The sequence below is a fragment of the Triturus cristatus genome, chromosome 12 (genome assembly GCF_964204655.1).
Source record: "Triturus cristatus chromosome 12, aTriCri1.1, whole genome shotgun sequence".
Lineage (NCBI taxonomy): Eukaryota > Metazoa > Chordata > Amphibia > Caudata > Salamandridae > Triturus > Triturus cristatus.
This window is the reverse complement of record NC_140595.1, coordinates 624,565,414-624,579,849: the sequence shown is the minus strand read 5'-3', so window position 1 is coordinate 624,579,849 and position 14,436 is coordinate 624,565,414. Positions and strand designations below refer to the sequence as shown.

Sequence of the window (14,436 nt, the reverse complement as noted above, 5' to 3'; positions counted from 1 at the left end):
CAACTATAAGAAAGGGAGTTTGAGACCCAAATATAGTCCTCTGCCAAGCAGCCAGCCAGACTGTGTGAGGAGGGGAAGCTCTCCAAAACTTCTGCCTGTGACCAGGACTGGGGGCCAATGCCTGCTAGTCTCCCTGCTGGGTGAGGGGATATCACCTAGGGAATCCAAGACTACCTGATCTGGAGCACAAACGCCTGGCTTCTTGCCAAGAGCAGTGTGCCCTGAGAGGAAGAGGAGAGCATTGGAGGGAGTGAGCTCCAGTGGGGAGCCCTTTCGAGTGAACTCCCTTTGCGAGGTGTGAGAAGAGGGCATTGCATGGATCAGGCCGTTGCCCATGTACAAGACAAAGTCCGTGTGTGCCAGAGGAGGGTTCCTGTGTATTGAGCAATGTGTTGGGCTGCACTGATCTGGCTGGAGCCCGTGCATAGAGCCGAGCCGGCGACCCTGTATGCGTGGAAGTGCCAATGTGAAAAGACTACTGTGCGGTAAGGGCTCTGTAGCCTTGTGTGACAGAAGGGTCACCAGGAACAGGAAGCATCAAGAACTGCGACCAGATGTGCAGCCCCCACTGAAGAAGTGAGGATGCCGTGGGAGCACCATCTCGCAGATCAGGGACACGCATCAGGGTCAATGCAATAACCCCCACTGGGAGACTGATAGAATACTTACCCCACAGGAGGACCCGCAAAGAACCTCCGTATGTTTCGGGAGAGTGACCACGTGACAGGAACTCTGCATACGCTGTGTGTAGTTTGCCGGGCTGAGTCCTATAGGCTTTGCCAATGCTTGTTCTTTCTCTTTTCTTTTCTGGGCATGTCTATCCACCTGCCACACCCTTCTGTCATTTATTGCCTAAGAGTTTTATTTGTGAGCACTTTATCATCAGATCTGCAGACAGAGGAGGCCCATAAACAACTGTCCATGGTACTGCTGGCAACCCCGCTTAAGCTGATTAAGTGAGGGGTTCGTCACCCCCTGCACAAGCTAATGTTTACGGTTATTCACCAGTTCTTGTCCAATCTCTGCCTACTCTAGAATGGGTTGGAAATATACTCCTGACAAAAGCAGGAGTAAAACTTTCTATGTAGTGAGGAAAAAGGGAAATGTAAAGAAAATGAATTTGCAATTGTTGAGCATATTTTCACCTGCAGTAATATACTTGTTTACATTTGCTCATAGAATTTACAAATGTTTTTAAGGAGTACAATTTTCAGGTCTACTTCTGCAAACTCTTATAAATTGCTAAAAGTCTTGAATCTGCTCCAGTTTATACCTGCGGGTGAACTTTTCTATCTTTCTTTTAGAATTGGACACATAATTTATTTATTGTTACCCATAATGATTTTACAGTAATTATTCATCTTTATTTAAGTATTGGCATGCATGAAGCACTTTTTGCCAAATGATACCTCTGTATTTAAAGTTTCTCAATAGTTTAACAAAACCTTTTTTTTCAAGTTGCAATTTTTTTGTGCATATTATATTCTGAAAGCAAACCACTGTCGATCTTACTTACATGCTTATATGTGTATTTGCATATATTCTGGTGGCATTTTGGGATCATTTTAATTACGCTCAAATTGTTACTTTTTGATATGCGCGCACATTTTTATACTTAAGGCACTACCACTTATGAAATCTGAATATTGTGAGTGCTTTCCTAATAATAAAGGTTTTCCATTATTTAATCCAATATACCCATTGAACAACTTGTACCTATGGATACTAACCTTTCCTTAGTGGAAGACAATCCTGTTTTACAGATCTATTCTGTGGTACTATAAAATGGCAGAATCGTTTTGTGCAGCAGTGGATTGGCCGTCTTGTCCAGTGCACAAAATATACATGAAAACTTGTTGCCATTGATTCCAAACAATATATCCTGGGCAATGAGAAAGCCACACCCCAACATTATTTTCCACCCAAGCTCCTTCCCTGAGCAACCCCCCATGATCTCTAAACTGAATCAAAACTGGTGGCTTTCAGAAAACAATTGTGGAAAAATCCTTTTCCCCTCATGACAAATTAGCTACAAGATTCTGGAGCACCCAACTTGGTTGCTTCAGTGCAGTTTTAGCACCATATGAATGATTATAATATCCGTTTCTGCTTTACTACTTAATTTTCCACTATACAGTTGTAAAGAATATTCCATGCTGAGGGTGAATTCAGTTTCGTTCCTTACTTGCTCTCCTGCTTTGGCATGTTATCCGGAGTTGCATGCTCTCTCCTTCATTTTATAGTATTCCACCATGCCACTCATTTCTTTTTTTGGGGGGAGTTTTATATAGCGCAAACTAGACCCAAAGATATCCGGTATCGGAGCGCTTTACATGAGCACCAGTTTCGTTACAGACCGACACATTAATTTTTGTTAGGCACTGGGACATTAAGTGATTTGCCCAGAATCACAGGATATTGAGCGTCGTTGCCGAGACTCGAACATGGATCCCCAGCTTCGAGGTCGACCGCTCTAGCCGTAAGGCTACATCCTCTTCCAATTCCTTCTGCTGCAGAATGGAATCAAAGATGGCATTGGGGCTGCAGACCGAAGGAAATAGAATGTCTGCTCATAATGAAGCAAATAAGCCACAAAAAAGACGTACACAAACATTTGAGGTCCTTTTCATGATATTATAGAGATACTAAACAAATTGTGTCGGCAACATTACTCTTACAGGAAAATAGCTCCTCCTTTTGTTGAAGGTAAGCAAAATCTCGGGAGTCTTGTCGGAAGCCTAATATTACCCTAATTTAGGTATCTTTATTTTCTAGGGAACTGCACATGGGGAATGGACTGTAGATTTCTCCACCCTGGAATGAATGATAAAGGAAGCTATTCACTTATACCCAAGCAGGATCCCTTCGCTGGCAACTGTGCACCTCCTGCTGGTGTTCCAGCTCTGTTGCCAGCAAACCAATGGGTAAGTTTTCTTGATTCTTTGTTTTTTTTAAATTGTTTTTGAGATTATGAATTTATCAATTGTACAGTGCTTGTTTGCAGACTTAGATTACTTGCAAGCTTCTAAGAAGCAACATGGTTAAGCAGAGAAGGTAAAGGTTAATGTTATATAATTAGAATAAAACAAAAATATCATACAAGTTAACCTCAATGTAAAGAAAGGGGCCTCGCTATTTGGAGGGACAAACTCCTCCTCCTTTTTTTTTTTTTTTTTTTTTTTTTTTTTAAATTGACTTTCACCTACATAGTTCTATATGGCATGCTTCATCATAGACAATTTACCTGGTACATTTTTTACGGTATTGGGTTGACTCATCAGTTTGTTACTTACAGATTCAGTCTTTAAAGAGGTAAGTCTTCAACCCTTACCTAAATTGGAACAACTTTGGGGTGATTCTGATGCATCCAGGGATGTTGTTCCAGATCAAATGTGCATAGATGGAAAAGGCTTGTGTTTTTTTTTTTTTTTGTTTTTTTACACTTCTTAGTCTGCAGTCGGGTGATGGCCTGGCTGCTGGTGTGCTTAGAACTACCAGAGATGGTGGCTTGACTGCAAGCTACGTGAGGGTGCTGTTTGTGTTCTGACGCAGCTAGTTTTGAAGATGGTGCAGGTTGACAAGGGACCAATGAAGTTCCTTCAAGGAGGAATTGATGTGATATTTCTTCAGGCTCCTGATGAGACATAATGTGGCATATAGGATGCCTTTTATGCCAATGTGGAGCCCATGAGGCCATGAAGTAGTGCATTACCATCCAGATAAGAGTACAAAGGCTTGAGCAGCAGCACAAAAGTCGCTTAAATGAAGAAACAGTTTGACTTTATTTAGAAGGGAGAGCTGTTACTAGGTCATCTTTGTTTTTTGACAATGTGTTCCTTGAGGGAGAAGTTGGGGCCCAGGATGAATCCAAGTGATTTGGCATTCGGTGAGAGGTGAGGTTCGAAACTGGCAATGTTCCCCCATTTAGCCAGGTGTGTACTGTATCTTGTTTGTTGTCCTTTGCAAATAATCTAATTCTGTCTTCATTGGATTGAGCTTCCAGGTAGGCACTGGACTTCCAGGTCTGGATAATGTGCAAACCGTGATTGAGGCGTTGGTTGATGAACCAGAGGAAAATTTCAAGTAGCATAGTGTATCATTGGCATATTAGTGAATCTTTTAAAAAATAAATGTTTTAATGCTTTTTTTAATCTTTTATTTTTTCGGTTTTGTTTGGGAGCACCAATTGCATTACAGACTGACACATTCATTTTTGTTAGACACGGGAAGATTAAGTGATTTGCCCCAAATCATAGGATGTTGAGCGTTCCCCAGTTTCGAGATAGACTGCTCTAGCTGTTAGGCCACATGATTCTGGTTTCTGTGAGCAGAGTAACAAACAGCTCCATGTAACAGTTGAAGATGACACAAGACCGTATTGAACCCGGGGCACACTTCACATGTGATTGGGAACTTTTGTGAGCTGGTGTTGCCCATGTCAACAAACTGGTGTCGGTTCAAAAGGTATGAGGAGAACTAGTGAAGGACAGTGCCGGTGAATCTCATTCGCAACTCGAGTGTACGTATGAGGATGGTATGGCCGACTGTTGAAAGCAGCTGAGAGGTCCAGCAATAGCCGAGTGGCGGGTCATCTTCATCTGTGGTTAAGAAGGCATTGTCTACGATCTGTAAGGTGGCTGTCTGTGCTGCAGCGTGATCCGAAGACAGACCTGTAGTTGTGCAGGAGATGGTGAGCATTGGTGTGATCTTGGAGTTGAACCTAGAATGCCTTTTCAATAATCTTGCAGATGAATGGTATGTGAGTGATGAGCTGTTAGTTGGTGAGGTCATCACGGTCTAGTATAGATGTATTTAGGCGTGGGAGAATCTGGCCAGTCTTGAAGGTTTCTGGGAAGATGTCCTGAAGGGGGGCATTGACAGTGGTAAGTAGAGGATAAAAGAACACCCCCAAAGAGAACTTTGATTAAGGACAATGGTAAGACATCATCTTCAAAAGACGTGGCTTAAGGGACTTGAGTTTGTTAGCGAGATCTGGTAAAGATGGGTCTTTGAAAGCTGACCAATGAGGTATTCTACGGGAAGGGGTGGGCGTGAGAGATGAAGCAGACTTGGTATCATCCACATGCGCTTTCGGATACTCAGTATTTTTTTCCCTGCAAAAGTAATTTTAGCGCATTTGCTAAAGAATCTTTTTATTCAGCATATTGTCTTCTCAGCATATTTTTCCAATCAGCAAGAAAATGCTGTACTGTTAAGTACTGCTGTATTGGTGGTATACAAGGGATGATTAAAGATGGGCACTAACTTAAAGTGAAGTAAAAATGTGTGACGGTGTTGAAAGAGCCACTGGTGGTGAGATATTTCACAAAACTATTTATTGAGGAGAACTCGGTTTCTACGTATGTAAAGTAATCTGGGCTCTGAGTTTGCACGTTCCCGTAGGACCAAATATTTCACCCATCTGATGCAGAGTTCTTCATTCCATCCCCTATGTCTGTCAAAACAACTAATTTCCACTATAGACTTGTGAGCCCTCCTGAAAGGTACAAGCTTAATTGGATATGCCTTCTAAGGAGAAGACTTTAGTGAATAAACCTAATGCTCGCAACCCTCAACATTTTGTGAAAATTAAATTTTGAACCTTGGTCTTTATACCGAAGTCTCGCTGTGAATAACTAGGGCTCTTAGGAGTAGCAAAATTGTGCCTGTGATTCCATGCTAAGTGAGTAGCATCTTGATGAAGTTACACAGTTCAGATCTCTGAAGGTGATGATCTGGCATTTTTTGCTTTACTAATATTTAGTTTTCTCCAATGGATACTTTTAACTATTTTGCAGTCTTCATGGTGAACTCCGGATTGTCCTGGAGTTGAATGCTGAGTGTACGGATGCAGAGAGTCTGGAAGGGCAAATACAGTATTCAAAAGGTACGGGTAGAGGGGAGTGAATTACTAAGTGGAGGGGGTGCCCACCATTAAAATGAGGGTTACAATGAAGGAGGTGAAATTTCAGAGATTGGGGCACAGTTGTAATATAAGGAGGACGCTTGTGTCGATCACAGTGGAAGCTGGCCACAGGGAGTAGGAAGGGTGACATGGGTGAACTCAGAGTTAGAGAGTGAAAAGGAGAGAATTCAGGTGGGTCCTGCACCTGAGAGGTTATTCTGGGACGAGGTGGCACTTGAGAAAGTGAGTCATCTCTTCTTCCAGAAGTGGAGGTGAGGGATTGCAATTGGAGATATGGACTGGGATAGAGCTCAGTACTTCTGAGGCAGACCTAGTATTGTCTCATTTAGGCCATTCCTGTATGACGCTCTGCCAGTGCAGCTGCCGTACATCTTGTGTGCTACACACAGTCTTATTGTTGTTCATTTTGTTTTATTGTACATACAAAGATCTTTGCTGAAATGGGTTGCTTCATGTAAGCTGATGTTCAGTAGTGTCAGGTGTAGTCAAAGTCGTTGATGCTGTCGAGATTGATATTATTTATACTTCGGTATGATTTTTGAAGTCTGTTTTTGGAGGGGGAAGTACGTCACTCTGGAGAGTAGAGTTAACTGGTCCCAGTATGTGATGTGCTCCTTGAGCCAAGGTTGGTGTCTGTGGAATATCACAGACTTGACGCTGCCACCGGTTTGTGGAGGGAAGCCTTGTAACCAGTGGTGAAGATTGGGTAATTCGATATGGGCTTCTGCTTGAGGTGGACCTTTGATATCTGTTATTGAATGGTTGCAATACAGTCCTTTGTGGGGTCACTGTCCTAACAACATTACAATATGGTAAGTACATTTATCAAGCACATTTCCATCATTTGCTTGCTCTAGTAGCACTTTTGGAATCTGGGCACCCAGCACATTTCTATGACTCTCCTTGAGCAGAGTGAAAGTGGTCTGTTGGTATTGGTGGTTTTTCCTATCTGATAGAGACATCTAGCCGCAGATTACTTACCTTTGAATTTTTCAGCTGTCAGTCTAGATCCGGAAGATTTTTCTTCGAGCAATACCCCTGTGCGCCTGTAGGTGGCGTCGGTCGGCTCCGCGTGACGTCCTTGGCGTTGTCTGTGCCGTAGTGACGTCCGCGTCACCTATATAGGCACCACCTCGGTGAACTGAGGTCAGTTCTTTTGTTTCTGCACCAGTCAAGTGCTGATCAGTGAAGAACGATACCCTCTCACTTTTGACTGGATTTTTCTACATTTGGTCGACCCCTTTTTGATGTGTTAGGATTTTTGGAATGTCTAGTAAGACTTCTGTCTTCAAGCCGTGCAGCATCTGTCACTGCACGATGTTGGTCATGGATCCACACCTCGTCTACCTGTGGTACCTGGAGCGTGACCATGACATAAAGTAGTGCTCTGACTGTTGGGCTATGGCTCTGAAGGCTTTGACGGAGTGCTCCTTAAAGCTGCTTGTGTCCGGTAGCCCACACCGCATCGTACGACTCCTCGAAGATCCTGCTAGGGTTCCTGTTCGAGAGGAAGGTCCAGGCACCACCCTAGGAGTCTCAAGCCCTCTTTGTTCCACTCCAAGTCCTTGGACATTCCTGTAACAGGCACAAAAAGCATAATAATTCGAAGCGTGCTCCCAATTCTCTCTGACAGTCGGCCGACGCGACGGAGGAGTTTCAGGTCTTATTCTTCAGAACGTGTGCCTGGGTCGCGCCTCCCCGATTTTCCGGTGGCCGAAGTGACCGCCGCCCAACTATTAGAATTTTATGAGGCCATGCACCTCATTTTCCAGCAGCCTGACCCCACTGGCGCGCCTCCAGGCCCCACTGGGTCAGAGGTGGCTCCGGTGCTAATACACACCGTCCCCCCCCCCCCCCCCCCCCCCCATGGATCCGGACCGCTGCCAGTCATGCCCTTGCGACTTGCGTTGGCCTCGATACAGAGACTCCCGGTGTCGACGGCACCCCGCCAGCCCCATTCTGATTCCCGATGACCCAGATCGGTGCCTACTGACGCCGATCCTGACCTACAGTTTGTAGGTAGTTTCCTGAGCCTTATTCTGAAGGGCTAGGAATTGAAGATTAGAAAGGGTCGCTGGACCCTTTACAGGACCAGACTTATCAAGAAATGGACTGGTATGAGTAATTGGGTGAGGCCAGCGGACTGGATACCTCTCCAAATTCTGGCCTGCTTTCTCCCCTTCTGTAGCTACGGAGTAGGGAGCATCATATGCTATGTTTGTGCAAAGGGCGGCTGAGGACCTGCAGCTTCAGCTCCCTTCCGCGGCAGTCACGACAAATATCTTGACAGAGGTCATGCAGCCAGGTGTCTCCTCTTCGGAACCCTTGTTACCCTTCAAGGAGGCCTTAACTGATGTCCTACTTGGAACCTGACAAACAAAAGTTGATGATGGACTGAGCGCTGAAACTTTTCAGACACTCAACCTCAGTCACAGATCTGGGTTGACTCCATCTTTCTTTTGCTCACTTTGCGACCCCAGTTCAGACGCAGCCAAATGCAAATCAGTCTTGACCCTGTCCTTCATGGCAACATTCCAGCCCGATTTGTGAAGCGAGGTCTTCCCCAGACCGGAAACAAGCATCCTGGGACTGTTTTCGTGGTAACACCCCTCATCAGCCAGGCTAGCTTGAATCCAGCGGCAAAGTAAGCAAGGGACCCACGCCTGGGCATACCCTGCCAACTTTGGGCGAACAAAGCAAACACAAAGAGATGATGGAGGGAGTGCTGAAACTTTTCAGACACTCACCCCCTGTCACAGATCTGACAACTTGGAACCTGATCCAAGCCTAGCACAGTTCATCCTGTGAATGGGACAATTGCCTGCTGCCACCGCCCAGCTCCGGGCAACCCACATTTCCTCACTGCCCACCCTACCCCAGAGAGCTTGGTGGTCCCAGAGGAGCATCGGCCATCCTCTCCAAGCAGTATCAGACTGGGAGATGCAGCAAAGTTCGCCATTCGTTGTGGCCTCGACACGACCGAATCGCTGGGCAGAGTTATTTCATCCGCCGTAGCTGTTCGACACCGTGCCTGATTGATAACATCTGGCTTTTCAGTGTTTGTCTAGGCCTCGCTCTTTGACAGACATGGCGCTGGAGCGCTTTAAGGACTCTTGGGCTATGACCAAGCCCTTGGGCTCTCAGTGGCCACATGTCCCCAGTCTGCCTTTAGTGGCTACGGAAGGGGGTTTGAACCGCTCCAGCCAAATCGCAGCCACAAGGCAGTGCAAGTTCAGCAACCTCCGCGTTGCCAAGGGCGCGGCTCGTTTCGACCCGAGGGTTGAACGGCCAGAGGTCCGGTCAGGTCACCACCCCCGCAGCGTCAGCCTCCAAAACCTCCTTGTCTTGCCCTTCTAGATCATGGTGGCAGGATCAACCATCACCTCCACCACTGGCAGAACATCACCTCGGTCCTCCAAAATAGTCCAAAGGGGCTGCTCCCTCCCCTTCGAGACTAAACCTCCCTGCATGTCTCCTTCTAATGGCCAGCTGACTGAGGATCATCTGACTTTGCTTCAGAAGGAATTCACAACTTTCTTGGCTATAGGGGCCACAGATAGTGTTCTAGGGCCAGAAGTAGGCTGTGGTTGCTATTACTGCCACTGTCCGAAAAAAGGCAAGGGTCTTCGCCCTATCTTAGATCTACAAGTCCTCGACTACTGCCTCAAAAAGGAAAAGTTCAAGATGTTCACGCTAGCTCATGTCCTGTCTCCCCTGGATCCAGGAGACTGGACGATAGCGTTGGACTTGCACATACCCGTCCTGTCTGTTCATCGGCAGTACCTGTGGTTCACGGTAGGACACAAGCATTTTCAGTTCACTGTGCTTCCCTGTGACATTACCTTCGTCCCTCGGGTGTTCACCAAGGTGATGGTCGCAGTTCATCTGCGTAGATCAGAGATTCCAGGCTTCCCCCGTCTTGTCTCCCACCTCCAAACTGCGACAGACCACCTGCATTCGCTGGGGTTTACGATCAACGTGCTGAAGTCACCCCTGACTCTCTGACGCTCCCTTCCATCGGCGCTGTTCTGGACACTGCAGTTTCGGACCTATCATCCCGATCAGCGAGTCAAGTATATTCTGTCTATGATACTCATGTTTCAACCTCTATCCTGGATTTCAATGCTCTAAGGCTGCTGGGCCTCTTGTATCCTGCTACCGACACATGCCAAATGGCATATGCGGGCTCTGCAGTGGGACCTGAAGTTCCAGTGGGTGCACCATCAGGAGAATTTCTCCGACATGGTCCAGATCTCGGAGTGAACTGCACGAGATCTGCAGTGGTGACTGACAAGCCATGATTGGGTCAGAGGCAGACCCCTCTCCCTTCCCCAACCAGATCTTTCAGTAGTGACAAATGCGTCACTACTGAGCTAGGGTGGCAATCTAGGAGAGGTGGAGATCAGAGGACCCTTGTCTCCGGCAGAATCTGGACTCCACATCAACTTTCTGGCACTCCAAGTGATCTGTTTGGCTTTAAAAACCTTTCTCCCTTCCATTCCCTTGTCAAGCGGCCCTGCGTCTCTGGACTTGGCTGGAACAGCAGGGCATATCCCTGGTGGTTCAACACCTGACAGGTTTACTGAACTCCAGGGTGGATAAATTCAGCCGTCGATGCCTAGTGGATCACGAATGGTGTATCCATCCGGAGCTGGCGTATGGTCTCTTTCAGCAGTGGGGAGAGCCAGCCTTGGTTAGATCTGCTCGCCTCCAGCGAGAAAGTGCAGTGTCAGCAGTTTTGCGTGCTGGAGTTTCCAAGGCAGCTCTGGCTCGGAGACGCTTTTCGTCTAGAGTGGAACTTAGGCCTTCTATATGCCTTTCCACCCATACCACTCCTGTCTAGTGTGCTCAAGAAGATAAGGAGCGACCGGCCCCAAGTCATTCTTTGTTTTGTAACATCTTTTTGTTAGGCATGTAACAATATGTTATGCAGCATAGACATCACAATTCCATCCAGTAATCATAGTTATAGTTCCGCAAATTTGCACAACCCCAAGACCTATATCCTCAATCAGTCCAATGCAAATAACGTTATTTGGTTGCAATGCAATCATTGTCAACAGTTGTGAGAAATAATACTACAGGACTGGCGCATGGGTTTCCCCTACAGGTGTTCCACTTCCCCCATATAGTCTCCCATTTTTTAGTGCAGACCCTACTTTTTCTGTTGCGGTTTCCGCCACCATGCACCAATCTAGATCTCTTTTCCAGTCTATCGTATCAGGCGCCTCTTCTGCTCCCCACACTCGAGCTATGTTACGTTTGGCAATCATAATACTCCAGGTCACCCATACGATTTAAATCTGTGGCATTCCACCCTTGAGATGCCGATAAGGTCCCACCTATCAAATCCCACCCTATATATTAACATGCTCAGTCTTTCTGAATCCCACTGTGGAGTGGCCTGCCTAATTTTGTCTCCCCACCCCAGGGTTTTTTGTGCCCTGTGCCAGGTTTGCACTGTGAGTGCAGTAAGTCCCGTCAAGTGTTGAATTTGCGGGTTTGTGTACAGAGCCTGCAGGTATTCCCCTGGGTGTAGTACGAGTCGGTCCATCCGGTATGCCGGGTTGTCGACAGGCTGATGACCCATTGGTTGATCACCGTGAGTTGTGTAGGAAAGTGCCCCTTTTTGCCTGGTTACCCCCCCCCCCCCCCCACACACTTTTTTCCTGACACAGGATGCACTTTGACTTGGTGTGTCCTGGGTCCCTGCCAATCAGGTTCCCAAGTTGCGTTCCTTCACAAAGCTGTACCTTTGTACCCTCCAGTTGGCACATCTCTGACCACAGGTAAGCCCCTTGTAAAAGGTACCATGGGTACCAAGGGCACTGTGACGGGAGAAGGCCTCTCGGGGCTGCAGCACATATTGTGCCACAGTTAGGGGCACTGAATCTTAACACCCACACACTGTCATGTTTTGGTGCAGAGAAAATTGAAGAGTCGACATGGCACACATCCCTCTGTGCCATGCCTGCAATCCACTGCCAGTGGCCTAAGTAAGCCACCCTTCCAGCAGGGTGCACTAGACATCAGGTGAGGGTACAGTTGCATGAGCACTGTACCCCTGAAGATTCAAAGACCTGCCGCCTTTGTAAGCTGTCCCTGCTTTTTGCTGCCCCCAGCAACTGGCTCCCACCGGTTCTGTCACCCACTTTGGGCGGGAGAATCTGCGAGAAAACCGAGCTAGGAGGAGAGGTGTGCCCACCTATGCAAACCCCACCCTTCAGGTGGGCGACGTGAAGCACACATCTCGGTCCCCTCCATCTTAGCGATCAGGGAGCCCAACCAATTAGGGAGAGGCCCATGCCCCCTTCACAATGTAGGGTGGCATAATAGGGGGTGTACTCACCCCAAGGAAGGGACACATTGGTCTGACCTGCACACCCCTGTAACGCCCCTAAATCCAGTATTTAGGGGCAACCCGAACCTTGCTGCCTTCGATTCGAGGAAGAAAGGGAGTAGTGCTGACCCAGGAAGATGAGGACACCAACTACTTTGACCGTAACCCTGCTGGCCTGTCCTGACTCTTGACTTGACAACAGCAAGAACCCCTTCGTAGCCAGCAGCCCCTTAGAGCGCGAAGGACCTGCCCTGCAACCATCTTAAAGACTACGTCTCCTGTGAGCACCGGATTTGCTCAAGCAAAGACTTCCAACACAGAACCTGGATCCAGGCGGCTCCGCGGTTCTTCACCACTCTTCACTAGACACCCACTGCCTGAGTTTGAGTGGCCCAACACCATGAGGAGGGCTCCCAAGCGATCCTGACCTGGGATCTGGTGATCCCCCGACCTCCCTCAACCTGAATGGTCCCCCTACTGGCAACTGGAGCTAGTAAGAATAACCCAGTACATTTCAGGAAGTGGTCCCATTGAACAATTCATCAACAACACAAAATACAATAATAAAGAAGAGATACTATAGGAAATACGTAGTATATTTAGTAATCAGTGTTATTTAATCACACTGAACTTACATCAATTTGTAACATTGTTTAAACAATAACAAAAGTTAGTGCCCCTAGGAGGGAGGAAGGAGGAGAAATGGGTAATGAGGTAGGTGTTGTGATTGGAGTGAGGATAACAGGGTAAGTGGAGAAGATATAGTGCAAATCACACAGTTAGTCACAAAAAAACACAAGGCTCATATCTTAAGCCACAAGATTCAAAATGATATCCAAAAGATAAATAGCCATGATTGAGAACAATATCACAGTGATTAATTGCTGTTGATCAAGCTGGCAAATGATAGAAATGTCGACGTTTCAACCCCTATAACACTGTAGGTTTTTTTATCCCTTACGACGGGGCCTTCCTCAGGACAGGAGTGAGAGGGATCGGGGGCACAATAGACAGCCCTTCACTGAGGGCTGATTCGTAGGCGTGGGCTCCAAAGTAGTGAGAGCGAAGGACAATTACTTGAATGGATATCGAATTCCTTCATAAGAAACCAAGCCGGATTACTCAGCTGGGCCTTGCAATTAATTAAATTCTGATGAATTCCTTAACCAGGCAAAAGTGCTCTGTGTCACAATCGCTACTGTCAGAAAACGTCTCTGTTCAACATATGGGTAAGAATAACTGTGAGAAGGTAGGTTTCTGTTGCAGTAACCCACCCCACCCCCCTTTTTCTTTTTTTGTTGCCAGACTACTGATGCTCTTTGACTTGGTGTGCCCTGTGCTCCTGCCAACCAGGTGCCCAGGGCCTGTGTTCCTTCCCTAAAACTGCCTAACAGCCTAAACCCAACTTGCATCTCTGGCCACATGTCAGCCCCTGGTAAATGGTACCCTAGGTACCCAGGGCCCTGTGACCAGAGAAGACCCCTAAGGGCTGCAGCACTTATTGTGCCACCCTTAGAGGACCTGTGCCCTGACACACACACACTGCCTTTGCAGGCTGAGTGTCTGGGTGCAGAACAAAACCGAGTCGACATGGCACACATCCCTGTGTGCCATGCCCACAACACACACTGCCCTGGCATACCTCAGTCACCCCTCTAGCTGGGTGCCTTATGCCAGTGGTGTGGTTACAGGTGCATGAGCCCTGTGCCCTTACAGTACCCAGGTCCATTCCTGTGCACTGTAAGTGCAGTGCTGCCATTAAGAGTATATGGTGCTGGGAGGTCGTCAACACGAACTCCGCAGCACCATGATGGCAACACTGAAGACTGAGAAGTTTGGTATCAAATTTCTCAGCACATTAAACCCGCACTGATGCCAGTGTGGGATTTAATGTCCAATGCACGACAGAGGGCAACTTAGAGTTGCCCCCTGAACCTAACCTACAATCCACGTCTTGTCTGAGGGTCTGCCTAGGCTGCCACTCAGCAGACATGTTGCTGGACCCCTGGGTAGAGAGCCATCCGCTCTCCTGGGCCTGCAGTAATGCACATCCTGGGCGAGGTGCTAGGTCTCCTCCCCCAGGATGGGCAGGGGAAGCTACAAAGGCATGCCGCCTTTGTGAGCTTCTCCAGGCCACTTGCTGTACTCAGCAACTGGCCCTCACTGGTTC

The 14,436-nt window shown here is 47.3% G+C and overlaps 1 protein-coding gene across 1 annotated transcript in view; it reads left to right on the top strand.

The window, feature by feature from the left end:
* Positions 1–14,436, top strand: part of ZC3H18 (zinc finger CCCH-type containing 18) — a 537,339-nt gene that overhangs the window by 67,143 nt on the left and 455,760 nt on the right. Inside the window, exon 3 of the mRNA XM_085638957.1 lies at positions 2,776–2,924. Within this exon, the coding sequence (XP_085495083.1) occupies positions 2,776–2,924 (149 nt within the window). The remainder of the gene's footprint in view (positions 1–2,775; positions 2,925–14,436) is intronic.